Source organism: Phoenix dactylifera, unplaced genomic scaffold, assembly GCF_009389715.1.
Source record: "Phoenix dactylifera cultivar Barhee BC4 unplaced genomic scaffold, palm_55x_up_171113_PBpolish2nd_filt_p 000840F, whole genome shotgun sequence".
Classification (NCBI taxonomy): Eukaryota; Viridiplantae; Streptophyta; class Magnoliopsida; order Arecales; family Arecaceae; genus Phoenix; species Phoenix dactylifera.
Genome location: NW_024068205.1, coordinates 181,521 through 196,450, shown reverse-complemented (window position 1 = coordinate 196,450; position 14,930 = coordinate 181,521). Strand labels below are relative to the sequence as shown.

At 38.3% G+C, this 14,930-nt stretch overlaps 1 protein-coding gene across 2 annotated transcripts; it reads right to left on the bottom strand.

Moving 5' to 3' along the window:
- Positions 1-1,997: 1,997 nt before the first annotated feature.
- On the bottom strand, positions 1,998-14,423 carry LOC103710543 (organelle RRM domain-containing protein 6, chloroplastic). 2 transcript variants are annotated; one of them, XM_008796308.4, is made up of 4 exons: positions 14,093-14,418; positions 7,709-7,777; positions 7,434-7,540; positions 1,998-2,355 (listed from the first exon to the last, which is right to left on the bottom strand). In XM_008796308.4, the coding sequence occupies exons 1-4, from the start codon at positions 14,343-14,345 to the stop codon at positions 2,269-2,271; spliced, it is 516 nt and encodes a 171-aa protein (XP_008794530.2). In that variant the 5' UTR covers positions 14,346-14,418; the 3' UTR covers positions 1,998-2,268. The 2 variants fall into 2 exon arrangements, with proteins under 2 accessions (XP_008794530.2, XP_008794531.2); XM_008796309.3 differs by lacking the exon at positions 1,998-2,355 and adding an exon at positions 5,491-5,837 and having other exon boundaries at positions 14,093-14,423.
- Between the last annotated feature and the right edge of the window lie 507 nt (positions 14,424-14,930).

The window sequence follows — 14,930 nt, the reverse complement described above, 5'->3', positions numbered from 1 at the left end:
CTACGGATCGGGAAAGGCACGCAAAAACCTGCGACCTGTATCGAACATTTCCTGGTGGAAGGGGGGCCCAGTAGTGGGGCTGCTACGCGGGTGGGTTGGTTGCTCCCCTCCCCTCCTATTTTTCCACCAAAAAAAAGAAAGAGGAGAAATTTCCTTTTCCAATCCTCTAAATATGGGTCTCATGAAAAAAGTTACAAAGAATTTTATAAAAACAATGCAGGAACAAGATTTTTGCCACTTTTACATTTAAATTCAAGGTACAAAATTATGGTACAGGCATTTAATAAAAGTAAATCTATGTCTTCAAATCCGAATGCGATTCATATTCTAGTTAAAGAGATTAAATCCTCCTAAAATAATTAAAAACAAAAAATAGTCAAAATTATCCAGGAAGCTTGAACTCGACTATTATATCAACTTTGTCAATCTATAGGTGTTGCCAGAATCTTCACAGGATAGGAGATAAAACTTTAATCAATGATTATTTTGAACTGTAATTCAAGTTTGATCCGGTATTTCAGAATCCCAAATAAACTCGAGTCAGGGCCATTTCAAGCACAACGAGCCAGTTGATGGATTGCCACATCATAGATCTCATTGATATAGTCAATTTTAAAAAATAAAAATAAAAATAAAGAACAACTGAAACAGAGATTTTGTTGTGCAATCCAACTCGAGACGTGGTCAATTTTGCTTGCAAACTGTCTCCAGACCATATTTAAAGTGGGCTGGTTGGGCTGCTACAAGCTCTCAAAGAAGATGGGCATCACCTTATTCCTCTTCTTTTATTCTCATACAACTTTTTAAACCCTTAATCATAAATTCATGGTTGGAACCACATGTTCATCTTTGGAGATTCGCTGAATCTCTGCCGATGCAAACTCTCAGAGATTGTATTTATGCAAGCTTTTAATGGAATCCCCATGATCTTGATTCTCAACAGAGCACCATAGGAAATGCATTTCTCTGAGAGGGGCTCCTACCAAAATTTTGAGCAAGGGCCCAAGAACAAGAAGAAGAAATTAAAGAAGCCCCTTCAAATTTGAGATGTTAGAAGTCTCATTGTCCCTACATTTCTTGCAAGATAGATTTCTTAGATCTCTCTCTAAATCGAATTGATCCTACGAGTGGTCATGAGTGGCCTTAGAATAGGAAACCGTTCAAAGGTCAAAATCAGCTATAAATAGTATATCACAGTAGACCAGAGACTTTCCTAGTTTCCTCCAAGAAAAAAACAGTAGACCAGAGACTTGGCTTCTGTCATCATGTAAACTAGAAATAAAGGGGAATAAATCTGGTAAAGATTGTTGACTCTATTTGGAATGCAAAATGTATCTAATTATGAACGTGATTTGGTGTGGAAACTACTAGTGAATGTGAGTTTAAATTAGGTACATCCATGCTCTGCCCAGTCATAGGTGTACATTCCCACAAGGTAGACAGCCATGATGGGCAAGCGATATTTCTATTGTTTACAAAACTACTCTAACAATTGAACAGGATGGTTTTTATGGGAGTCATCAGCTGCTTACCTAATTTTGGCTGGTAGATGGATTGTTCTGTACAAGCCTTTGGAAAAAGGAAAAAATTTTAGATGCAGTAAAGCATCTCGACACGAACAAGTAACCATGAAGATCAGAACAATATCAATACAGTACGTATCCCTCCGTTCTGTATCATAGGAACCGTAAGTCAGAGACAGTTATAACCTGGTGCAAAAACTGCAACATCTAAAGGGGCTTCCACTGGCTGACATGATTAAGATCATGCTAATGTATAAAAGAATCACATGACTCCTTGGACCGATACACTAATTACTATGGATGAAGAACCTTTAGACACATCTAACACCTCTAGAGCCCACTTCTCTGTAGTTACATATCAACCACACTTCGTTGCTCGCCATTCAAACTGGCAAAACTGCAGCAGGAACAGGAGATGCAACAGAAAAAAAATTGGTCTAAAACTCAACCTCGTAGTCAAATAATAACAGGATATATCTGAGCATTTCAGTGTCAATGGCAAAATGCCCACAATGGAATCCATTTTATTTATCATTCAACAGATGTATATGAGACCTTGTAACTATATATCCATAAAGAATTAATAGGCCAAAAAGATCTTGCACTCCAATTTCAGAATGAGTAGGACATTCATGACAGGAAAAAGCCTACAGTTAAACATAAATAGGAGAATAAACAAAGGATAAAGATGGGTAGATGTGCTACTACTGAAGATATGCATGCAAAATGCCATGAATTGCACACATTACTGTGTATGTCTTGGTTTGGAACCCTGGCCCAATTCTGACCTTTGTTTTGCAAATTCAACAAAAATGACCCTGCCATCCAAGAACTAAGAATAAAAAAGAATGGTGAGTTAGTGCGTGAATGGGACGATTTTTCTTTTCTTTTTTATATGATTTCAGTTAAATTGTAGTAAGTACAGAAATGCACATAAATGAATCTAAGAAATATACTAAATAAAGCAAAATCATATCATTTTAATTACTGTTATTATTATTATTATTACACTAAATGGCCATTCAAGTAGAAATATAAGTAAACACTATAACGTAAAAGATAGTTGTTGATCATAGTTATTTTTTCTCTTCTAAATAAATATTCTGTTACTATTTTAACGGTATTTCATCCATAACCTTCAATAATGTTCAAGTGCAACTAATTAAAATTGATGCAAGATAGAGAGAGGAGGAGGACAAGAAGAAGAAGAAGAAGAGGGGAGAAAAGAGGAGGAGGAGAAGAAGGCAGAGGAAGAAAACAATATTCTGAATTCTTAAATATCAATAATGCAAACTATATTCTCAATTAACATAGCAATAAATATATATAGACAACCCAAAATCCTAATAAGACTCCGTATAAAAAAAAAAACTGAAGTCCACATAAAATTCTAATTCTAGAGTCCACAAAATTCTAGATCTAGAGTCCACATAAAAATAAAATTTTTTAATTTCTATATTTGTACCTAACATAAGTACGCCTACATTCCTTATTAATGGACAATCCTCCATCAAAAATACCCTTGCAATGACAGTTAACTTACAAAGTGCCTAATGGATAAGGAAGTATGTGGTACTTAGAATCCACAGATAGAAAGCATCTACTTTGGGACATCTTTGGATACCTAACTACCACCCTATCCTAAGATATTTCCCACCCAAAATAGAGCCCCAAACCAAGAAGTAGAAGAGGAATGGGGAAGAGGGAACCCTCCAATCACGCACCCAATTTTAGTATCTTGAAATTTGAACATATTGTAATTCAATGAAGAGTTGATTGTTGTCATCTTGAAAAAACTGACTTTTGGGTACCCATAATTAAGGTCAGAAGAACCGGTACCGGGCACCGGGCACCGGGCACCAGGCACCGTACTAGTTCTCCGGCGGGACGACTCGGTACAGGTCGTGCTGAGTCCATACTAAGGGAGGGCACACTGCTGAAGCTAGAGAAGGAGAAGAGAAAGAGAGAGCGAGCAGGGGAGAGAGGAAGAAGGAGAGGCGGCGGATGCTGGCGGAGGGCCCTAGGGGGCCGACCGAAGGCCTCGATCAGTTCTCCTGTTTCAAATGAAACAGGGGTCCGACTGCGGCTAAGAAATTTTTGAAATTTTTAAGTGAAGTCGGTATTTGCCGATTTCACTTAAAAATTTCGAAATTTCTTAGCTGCAGCTGGTTCTCCTATTTCTGCCGCTCGCTCTCTCTTTCTCTTCTCCTTCTCCGGCTCCAGCAGCGTGCCATTTTTCTAGCCTGAACCGCACCGGTGAGCCACCGGTACGGCTCGAAATGGGCAGAACCGCCCGGTTCGGGACGGTTTCACCGACCATGCCCATAATCCAGTGAAGCATCAAATTGAGCACATGATATAGACAAGACACTATATCATTATATTGAGATGGCAAATCCTAGAATATATGATACATACATCACAGGGATCCAATAATAAAACAAATTAATTTTTTGCACATGCAAGTATGTCATATATGACAATATTAGTTCCATTAGACTATTAAGTGTCTGTGATCCAAACTCTCTCCTGTAATAACCCTACCCAAAACTAGAAATATGTATATAGATATATGGGTATGTAAACCTTGAAAATAAATCAGCCTGCTGAGGTACCAAGTGTTGTTTAGTGCCATAATGGATGATATCTTAAGCACCACTATGAGAGTTTTCTAACGAGACTTTTGGCTCTAGCAATATTTAGGTATAGTAGAATTTATGAAACTTTAAGTTTGAGAAATTCTTTAGCATTTGGAAGTTTAAAATTGTACTCGGAGCTAAAATATGAAATTTTGAACTAAATTTGGGAAATCAACTTTATATTCTTGAAGAATTAGAAATTTTAAGTAGTCTTTTTGAATTCAAATAGAGGGACTTCCCTATTTACCTGTAATGTTTTAAGTAAATAGAAATAGAAATGAAAAAACAAAAGAAAAATAAAAGCTATTCGAACCCCAAGGCATGACCACCATAATCAATTGAAACCAACATTCAAACTCAATCATCCTCAAACGAATCATATGATAGAATAGAGCATGACTGGATGTGCATCATAAACAATAAACTTCAGTTAGAATCAACTTAAACTTCAGTTAGAATCAACTTACAAATTCAAACATATCCTATTATATTCAATACTATACCTTCAAGGAATATAACATATCTACTATGATTCTTATATCGCTTCGAATATAATACAATCCAAAGCAACTCTAACAAATATAGTCCACTTCTTTTCATAAATCCACTAGAGTTCTCACCAAACACTCTGAAGAATTGTATAACAAAGAAAGTGAGCTACAAAGCATAGTAAGCAAGCTTCTATCATGATTAAAGAACTAAAGGGTCCATAAAAAACAACTTGAAATGAAATACATGACCAAATTGTCACTAGAAAGCTCAGGTAAAGAAATTCACCAAAATCATTTAATTATCAGATCTCAAAAGTGAAATTTTCAATAAGAATAGAATATCTTAAAAGGTTCAAAATCACGCTTAAAAAAGGGTCCAAATAACTTACACAAAAGCATAAGTTGAATAGTTGTTCAAAAACAAATGGCCAAAGTAAACTTATATTTTCTCTTATAAAGCTTTGCCACACTTTGAGGCCATATAAATCCTTGCCACAAATGAGGCCACATGAAATCCTTACCAGCAAACTGCATGAAGCCACTAAATTGTTGTTGATAATGCGTACGAAACCACATAAGTCCTCAAGATCCATATATACCACTTGCTAAGAGTCCCCATAAAACCTCATCCACAATTATAATGAGGCCTTATACAACTATCTACGTGTCCGAAGTAATCCCAATCGATAACTCGAATGGGGACAAATATACTACCTAGCTGGAGATTTACATGTTTGATCACCATTTTTCATATTTTCCATTTATACATAATTGCAAATGTCTTATAGAACACATAATATATTCTGATCAAAACAAATTGGTGTCAGAGTTCAAAAATAGGATAAAACTTCAAGTCATAATGCATAATTTCATATTCCAAAAATATAGGCTTGAACATGCAAATTTAGAATTTCCAAATTAAAAACGAAACAAAAATCCCAATTAACAAAGTGCCAAATTTCCAAAGAAGAAACAAGCCAGTGAGGTTCACCAGATTACAAAATCCAAAATTTTAAAAGAGACCTAGGTAAGGTTCACCATCTTGAGACATCCTGTTTCATCCTTCCACTCCATCTTAATTTCTAACCAAAATATTTGTTTATCTTCCAACTCCATGTTTGCTCATTGGTGTACCATTATGCTGGATAGCTTGTCTTTTGTTAAGAGAATAGAACATGGAGTCCCTGCATATGATCAATAATTAGTTGTTTTCATCGCTAAACCTTTTCCTGCTAACAAATCAGCTTCTAATCCAAAACCAACTACTCCTCCAAAGTACAAGATTTTATTTGATTTTTTTCTTTACTGCCAAAAGTTTTCATTCCTAAAAACTCCTATTTCCAATCCTACCAACCTACTTTTAGATACTTCCACAATTATTATGCTTACCTCATATCTATTGACTTACATGCTAGGATGAGTACCCTCCCTACTTATAGGAGTGCACATTTTCTCAGATGCACTCATATTGAATGCTTTGATCCTGAAAACCATGTTCCCTTCATTACAAAACATGATGAAGTGGCTGAAAAATATTCACAAGCTGATGACCTGAAACCGAGCCCAATCTTGCAAACTATAATAAGATTCTGTTGTCAGTAGGTAAGAAGGGTGGAAATTTGTTCACATGACCTTTGTAGCTCCTTCATCTCCAAAACCTTTAGGGCAGTGGAGGCTTATTACGCATTACCTACAATGGATCACATTATAGTTGATGCAATTAAAGATAGCCTGATGAACAGGTATAGACGAGACTGGATAGAGTTTACTCCGATCCTTTTAGTTTTTCCTTTAAGTGGTCATTCATTAAGATTAAGTAAGTCCTTTAGTTTTTTTAATTAATAAAATGATAAGATAATTGTGATTTTCTAGGTTTCACAACACGTATGTGTGATATCTAACAGTTGTAAGAATTGATAGTCACTAGCACAATTCACCCACTCTGCAACGCATTCACTACATGTGTCACTCCTCAAGCTCCAATTAGAACAAGTAGAAGTGCAGACTAGGCAATATCCTGGAGCCCTTCCTAAGGCTGGCACACATGTTTCCAGTGGTTGCAAACAAGCATATGGGATTTTCCAGTCATAAGACATTAAGACAGTCATCTGACATGTCTAGAGTTGCATACATGACATAGGACAATGAGAAAAATGTTGAATCATTAAGAAAAGAAAAGTCCTCCATGACTCCAAGAGAGAATAAGAGGCTTCAAGTCATTATGTTGCTGCTACCAGTTTTATTGCTAGACTAGGCTAGTAGGATAAATTAGTGGATCTCAATTAGCTGAGAACCACTTCTTCAGGTCACAAGGCCTATTAAAGATAGTACATGGTTCAGCATTTGGTTGATATATTCCCTGAAAATTGCTAAGTCTAGATCCACTAACCTCTATCATAACAAGATCTTTCTGATAAGTTTGGATCCACTATATTCTTTACACAACCATATGCTTCATTCTGTAATACTGATATAAACTAGATCAAGAAGGAGATATAAATCAAGAACACTTGTCTGGATATGAGAAACAGACAACATGCCCCCAAGCTAAAAGGCAGAAGCTTGTCATCTAAGCGACACATTTCTACGTCTAAATGGAATTCTTTGGGGGTTCACAAAATGGATATGACTACAAGGAGAATTAAGAATGGCAAGGTAGCTAAACTTAATTATTAATAACAAGAAACAAGCCAACATGCTATATAGCCAATTCAGTCAGAGATCTCTCGTACACTTCTAAGTTCTAACAATCGTACCCAAGAAAAGGTCTATAGGATTACCTTCCCATGCATCCCCTCAATGGCCTTTCTGGATTCCTCCTCAGTGGCATAACGAAGAAAGGCAAAGCCTCTTGGTCTGTTTGCTATTCTATCCATCACAAGGGTAACTGCAAAAATCATAAGATAGAAGCTTCAATGCTTTTTTTTTACCGGCCCATGTATGTTCCTCGGATACATATATGAATGGTCCATTAAGGTATGCAACAAAAACAACTAAACATTCCAGAAGCATTTCCATACTATATTTATTTTCATGTAATTGCTGTGTTTCTCACCTTCTACAAGCTGACCAAAATTCTGGAAAGCATTTCTTAGACTTTCCTTGGTTGTATGGAAGGAAAGACCTGCAAAAAACAGATTAGCAAAATAAAAATTCTGTAAGAGATATACTACTATCATCTGCTAGCTTCATGCATGGCATTCCATGAAGACAAATCCTTCTACAGAAGTGGGGAGTAATATCTCTGGCTTTTAAATAGAATAATGATAATAATGCTGCAAACTAATATTCAGCACATAAGAGTACAGATAATTAAGCCCTTTTAAGGAAAACAGAATAAGAAGATATTACTTATTTCAAATTGTCTAATTTGACCACGGTCATCAGCAATGCCAAGAGGCAAAGACTCTGGCGTGTATTTAATATTATAAGGATCAAAATAATTAAGCATATACACATATATCCTGCCACTAAAAATACATGGTTATAACTTATAAGTATAAATTTATATACTATAACATCCTTTGTTAAAGGAAGAGATAATATATAAATGTGGGCCAACTGAGTATCCCTTTATCAAGCATATCAAGCCCAAGGAGTAAAGAAATTGCTTATATGGGTATAATCACTTCCACAAGTAGTTTTGTTTGAGTCGCAACATCCTTAGGAACTCGAGTTCATAGCTAATATACCCCACTATCAGAACCTACAATCTATTTGTTGAGATGCAGCATGGTAGTGCCTAAGGACTTTTTCTGTGCTCTAACAGCTAGGCTAAAACAATCTCATCATCATTTAACAAGGGCCTCACTAATTATTAGCTGCTACATTAAGCAGCTTTGTCAACCCAAACTGTCCAATAATAATGTGTGCATTAAAAGTAACAATTAGGAATAAGAAAGCCCAAGAGAAAAGAAAAAATTATATGGATAAATTGATTACAACCACTTTGCACCCATGACTTGGACTCAAACCACATGCGGGCATGGCACAGCCAGCTCAGCTTGGCGAAGTTAGCAGGCCACAATCATGGAATCACCAACTGAAAAACTTTGTAACATATCAAACAATGTTGGAGGGTGTGTCTTAGTGGAAGCACAAGAATAAGACTTTTTTTTATCTAATATGGAACTAAACAAAAGCAACAAAATCATGAACTGCGAGCTTTAAGGTTGGAACATTTCAACCTAAGTCCCACTTTGAAGTCAAAACAGCATCAAATTTTAATCAATCAAAATTAAGTTAAGCCAATAAATTATGAAGAAATAGGAAAAAATAGAAAATATAAAATATTGAACAATCATCCTACAAAATGTCAAAAAACAGAGCTTATAAAAATGAGTGATGTCATTTTTTCCAATAAATTTATACACTTTTGTTCCTAAACCTTCACTTAATATAGATTGTATCCATCTAAAGTAGTGCTAACAAACTAGGCTTTGAAGTAGGTCCTTCAATCACATATCCACAAGTGATAGTACAAATTGATCTATCAACTGCCATGAGCATGTATCTTGATTTCCACGAGAATAAATAAGGTTAGCCAAAACATGTAGCAACAACGTCACAACAACTCTGGCATGGATGAGACCTCCAAGGACTTGGGTGTCATAATACCTTATAGATTCATGGTTTGGATCCATTTAGGGTAAAATTCAGCCTAATGTCACTTATACAAGTGTTTCCACCATAAGCATGAAGAGTTTTCTTCCATGTTCAGGCATATTCACTCAATTGAACTTCCACCATCATTGAACTTTGGTCTAATTGAACTTCCGCCTGCACCGAACATTGGCATGAGGTGTACACCGTCAATCATTTCGTTGTGAGATTAGACATCATCATCCTCCTGAAAACAAGGGGTGGCAATTTACTCCGCTCCATCGGATACCCCACCTAATTCGACCCTCATGGGGTGGATTTCACCTAACCCGCAACAAATTCAGAAAGGATATGGGTAATGGTAAAACCAACCCCAAACCCAACCCGGATATATACACTCTTTACAAATTCTATCTCCGAGACAATAAAATGATTTATATGCAAAAAAAAAAATGTAGCTTTACCCAACCTGATCCATCCAACCCACCCAGTCTAACTCTACCCACCCCATCCCATCCCAAGACTCCACCCGCCTTGCTCCATCTCGAAGCAAGTATGGGGCGGGTAAGGTAATAGCCTACCCAACCCATACCCCACCTATTGTCATCCCTACTAATAACTTCAGGACTACCCTCCTTGGTCAACCAAATTCATTTCAGACTTACCTTGAGGACTACCTTCCTTGCCATTTGCTTTATCCAAAAATGTTGGTTCATCTTTCATTCGTGCACTTTAATTTCTTAGTCGATAATAGATATAGTACAATAATAGATAAAGACAACAGGAGTGAACAAGTTTTGGAACCAAAAGGATGTCTAAGAAGACCTTTGATCATTCTAAGCTTTGTTCAATTCATACTATACTCCTAAATATGAGTCTATTTAGACAATAGCTATAGCATCAAGATCCAAACGAAATACATAAGCATATACTCGATTTATTCTTTAGAAAGCTGATCACCATGATGTCATCGAGCGTAACCCTCTACTGCTTTTGGGAAATTAGTATAAAGTAGACTATAGTCTATAGTGCCTATAAGGTATTAAAAAACTCGGTAGAATTATCCAATGAGTTTGACTATACTTACCAATATATCTACTTAGTCTCACTGCCATATATCCAATTTCAAATTCAGTCATGTTCCAGGTGCATAGCAAAGAACCAACCTGATAGTTCGACCTGCATCCAACCGAACCAATGCCTACCCTAGACGGGTCGGCCATGCGGGTCAGTTGGCGTATAAATCGCTGCAAATCCGATGCTTTGAATCTAATGCCTTTTTTTCCCATTGAAACATCCATGCCTCTTCAAGAGCCTTCAAGGGCTTTCTTCTTGACTCTCTCTGCTCTCACCGCCTTGCAATCTCTCCACCACTACATCCTGCTTGCCGTCAATAGCCAATCCCTCATCTAGAGTCTTATCTTGATATCGACCTATACACGACTGCTCCCTGATTTCTCCTAGACCTTGTCTTTGTCGATAACATCGCTGCCCTCACCTTCACCCCACTCAGGCCTATCTCTCGCCCCCCCTCTCTTGCCCTTCCTCTCCTTCTCCCTCTCCCCCCTCTCCCTCTCCCTCTCCATGATCTAGGGTTTCATCTCGATGTTGATTTGTGCACGAATGCTCCACGATTGCTCACTGACCTCATCCTCATCGACGACATCACTGCCCTCGCCTCCACCCTACTCCTCAATGGCATCAGACCATCCTCTCTCTCTCTCTCTCTCTTAGGTGAGTAAAGGTCTCTCCCTCCCCCTCTCCTCTCTCTCTCCACCTTTCTCTCCTTCCTTCCCCCCTCTCTGTCCCCCTCTCTCTCTTTTTTCCTCCCACTCCTCCCTCTCTCCCTCCCTCTCCCTATATCATTATGCTCTAGCATGGCACAGTATGGACCCGTATCATACCATACCAGTAGACGACCGATATGGGTCACAATACTGGTTCAGCAAACCCTGGATCATCCTATGTATGGGTATCTAAGCTAAGATACTTATCCACCTAACTTTTTTTAGGGAGTACACTGGATTAATTGAAAGTTGAAACAGCTTTAAGTTCAAAGGATTTAAATTACCTCAATATTTTTTAAATGAAGTGACAAATAGAGGACTATCCCATTAGCAATCCTAATCAATATCATGCTTAAGATCAAAAAGGCCTATTTTAAGTTGTTCATCTCAAACTTTTGGAAAACAAATTTTGGTTTCATCATGATTTCTAACAAGGTGCAACAAATAAGAATATCATCTAGATACAAGCATGGATAATATATTAATCATCATATGTTTTAGGAAGGGCATACACTTTTGTCTTTTCTTTCTCATTTATAAGTATAATGAAAACTAAATCACAATATTCTTTTTGTTAATTTTTTATGCCACTATCTAGAGTTTGTTGGGGTCCACAGATTGATTTTAAAAAAATATGATACTTCAATTCTTGTCCTTCCATCAAAGATACTTGAGTTTTTCCCATGTATATTTCTTTGCTTAGGAATTTTGGTTTTTATATCATTTATGGATTAGTAGTGTATGATTTGATAGGACTAATATTAGAAGTCTTAAAATTGCTTAGAATTTAAGGTTTTAAAAAATTATTTATTTGCATTCATTATCGATGACTTCCTTTTGATACAAAGCATCAAACAAGGTTATAGTCTCAATGAAAGTCGAAGGATCATCAACAACAAGCAAGTCATCAAAAACTTTAGCCATGTCCTCTTTTCTTAGCATGGTTGCTTTCTTTTTAGTTCAGATGTGCTTTCCATGAGTCTAACACATGTTTGGTTCCTCATCCCTGATTCCAAGAGTTAATAAAATCTTGTAGCAACTAATGGTGTCAAGCCATTTAAATGCTAGAAGCAATAATACTATAATATTATCTGTAAATATATAATTCAATGACATAAGCTCAGTCCACTACAGTTCCTTCTTTTACATGGATATAGTCAACCCTAATTGAAGGTCTGATACTTTTCATGAATAAAAGAGAAATTTGCTTATTTTATGAGTTGCAATGTTTGAAGTTTGGACCTTAAAGCATATCCTAGAAACTTATGTACAATTTCCAAACTTATCTTGGATACTCTAGATCAAGGTATGTGGAACTGTCCCAAACCGCCCGATTCGGAGTGTCCCAGGCCGTACCGGCAGTGGACCGGAATGGTTCCGGTATTGAAACCGAGATGCCGCTACTAGAGGGGGAGAAGAAGAAGAGAAAAAGAGAGAGAGCAAGAGCACGAAAGGGAGGGAGAGGGAGAGGAAGGAAGAGAGGCCGGCCCCGGCCGGCCGGCGGAGACCGAGGAGCCTCCGTGCAGAAGAGGCAAAGGCCGGGGGGACGCAGAAGCGGGGCTCTACCTCCGCGTCTCCTCGGCCTTCACTTCCTCCGCACGGAGGTTCTCCAGCTTCTACCGGCCGACCTCTCTCTTCCTTTCTCTCCCTCTCCCTCCCTCCTCTCTTTCTCTCTTTTTCTCTCTCGTTCTTCCTCTCTCCCGTCTCTTCTACTATGTCAATATGGGCGCGGCACGGCATGGCGCAAGTCCGTACAGACTCATCCCACCGAGCAACCAGTACACTGCCCGCTACCTGTTCCGCCGACATTGTTCTAGATTGTTGTGGTTTTTTATTGGTTTTATTTCCGTGGTGTAACTCCATCAAGATATTAGCCCAAGAGATTCAAACCCTAAAGCCTCTAGTTCATGATCTCTTTTCTTTTGTTGAGTTCCACATCGAATAAAGAGAAGTTTATTGTTGTGCTTATATTAACCCGACCATTGGTAGTAGGAATCTTCTACTTAGGGTGGCACACTCGCTTCAGAATCTCCTCGGGAACTCATCCAAGCACTTCCTTCCTAAGCATTTCTTTTTAAAAAATTTCTTGTACGAACTACTCCCCGTACCCCAGCTTCAAGACAAAAGCTACATGCTAGGTTATTGGGCTTTTGGGCTGGTAATCATGCATGTATTTGCCTCAACAAGACAGCCATCTTGTTTGTTTAGGCAGCATAGTCACGGTTGTGGACATAGTGTGGTATGATTGCAAGCCAATGAATGAGACCATTGTTGGGTGTGGATATAGTTGTTTAAGCCTAGCCATTGAAGCCCATTCCTTTAAGCAGTTATGATACCAAGCCTCTAACAAAAAAATCCTGAGACCGATTAGTTCAAAACTACTAGTGCTTGCAACTAGAGACATCCCAAAATTGTTACTCATTTATTGCAAGGCCTTCTGATGTTTTTTTTTTTTTTCATTTCCCTACACAATTTCAACCAATTTAAGATTTTCTCAAACAATTGAAGGAGTTGTCTGGGTCGATCTTTCTTCTTTTGGTAGTTTGCAGTTGGAGGCAGCAGGACTGAATTTAGGCAGCAGCTGTTACACTATGCAAGCATCTCCACCAGATTACCAGTGTAAATGTGTACACCTTGAACATTAGCATATCTTGCCTAAGATCAGTAAAATAGCATACCTTCAAAATATGATATGCCATTATGTCTTTTGCGCCAAAACAAATTATGTGAGATATCCGCAACTTGAAGCATGAAAAATTTGATTTGAGCTTAATTTTAGTCTTATTAGGTTAAGGCTAAAATTACGGCCCAAATCCAATGTACCAAGGATATGTTAATACTGGAGATGTATAGACAGTAATTGTTAATAATAGCCATTGAGGGAGCTTAAAGTTTAGGAGATTAGCGAGTTTGTATCCTTTTTTTTGGTTTTCTAGACACGATGGTGTTCTCTCATCGCATTAAAAAGACTGAAGATTACCCACGATAAACACTTTAAGGAATCAAGATAAAGCCAAAATCGCGAATTCGAGGGGGGCGGGGAGTGTTACCGCTAACATAGAGTCTGGTGGATGCTCTGCTGGCGCTCTTGGGAGCAGGAGGGAGGCACGCCACCAAGAAGCCGCTGCCCCGCCGAGCGTTCACGGCCGATTGACTCCAAGATAAGGAGAGCGGAGGGGATTGAAGAGATGGACAGCGGAAGATGAAAGAGGAGGAGATTTCTACGGCGCCCCGCCGTTTAAGAGAAGGGGACGAAACCAGTGAAGCAACAGAGGGAAGAACGGATATAGCCATTGTTGCCATTTCTCAATACAAGTGGGAGAGTGGATGGGCGTTCTTCCTTCCGTGAGCTGCTTGGGTTTTTGGGTTTACCAGAGCAGGTTAAAGCGGGAGCGGCCGGCTAGCCCGAAAATCCTACCGCAGAGAAGTCTTGCAGACCCTGGGCCAACGGCCCAACACTGAACTCGGTACTCTTGGGCCCTGTAAAACCAACTGTGCTTTGGTGTGCGACCACATGGATCATGTAATACAAAGTCTTGGCATCAAGTTCAAAATCTACTTCACAGTAGTTCTCAAACTCAAATTAGAGAAGCACGAGCCTAGTTGATGTGATTTACTAATTATAGTATATATATTATACTATATGATTTTTAAGTCTAGTTTGCACATGAATTGGAGAAGGCGAGTTATCTGATCTTGGCCATCCATGATTGGTGCGATGATCATAATTAGAATGGGTCCAAGTGGTTGTTGCCTACATATTATGTAGGGCCCATCCAATAATTGCCACCATGACAATTACTAGTTGGAGAGAGCATGTCTTCCAATTGCAGCCCTCGCACTTAACATGGACAACAATGATTGGAAGACAGGAAAGGATTTGACTCC

Excerpts from the sequence above, each read along its gene's own strand:
- LOC103710543 (XM_008796308.4), bottom strand. The coding sequence starts at position 14,345 with ATGGCAACAATGGCTATATCCGTTCTTCCCTCTGTTGCTTCACTGGTT. Across the intron at positions 7,778-14,092 it reads CACCAGACTCTATGTTAGCG|GTCTTTCCTTCCATACAACC; the intron begins GTAACACTCCCC and ends TGTTTTTTGCAG. Across the intron at positions 7,541-7,708 it reads TTTTGGTCAGCTTGTAGAAG|TTACCCTTGTGATGGATAGA; the intron begins GTGAGAAACACA and ends TGATTTTTGCAG.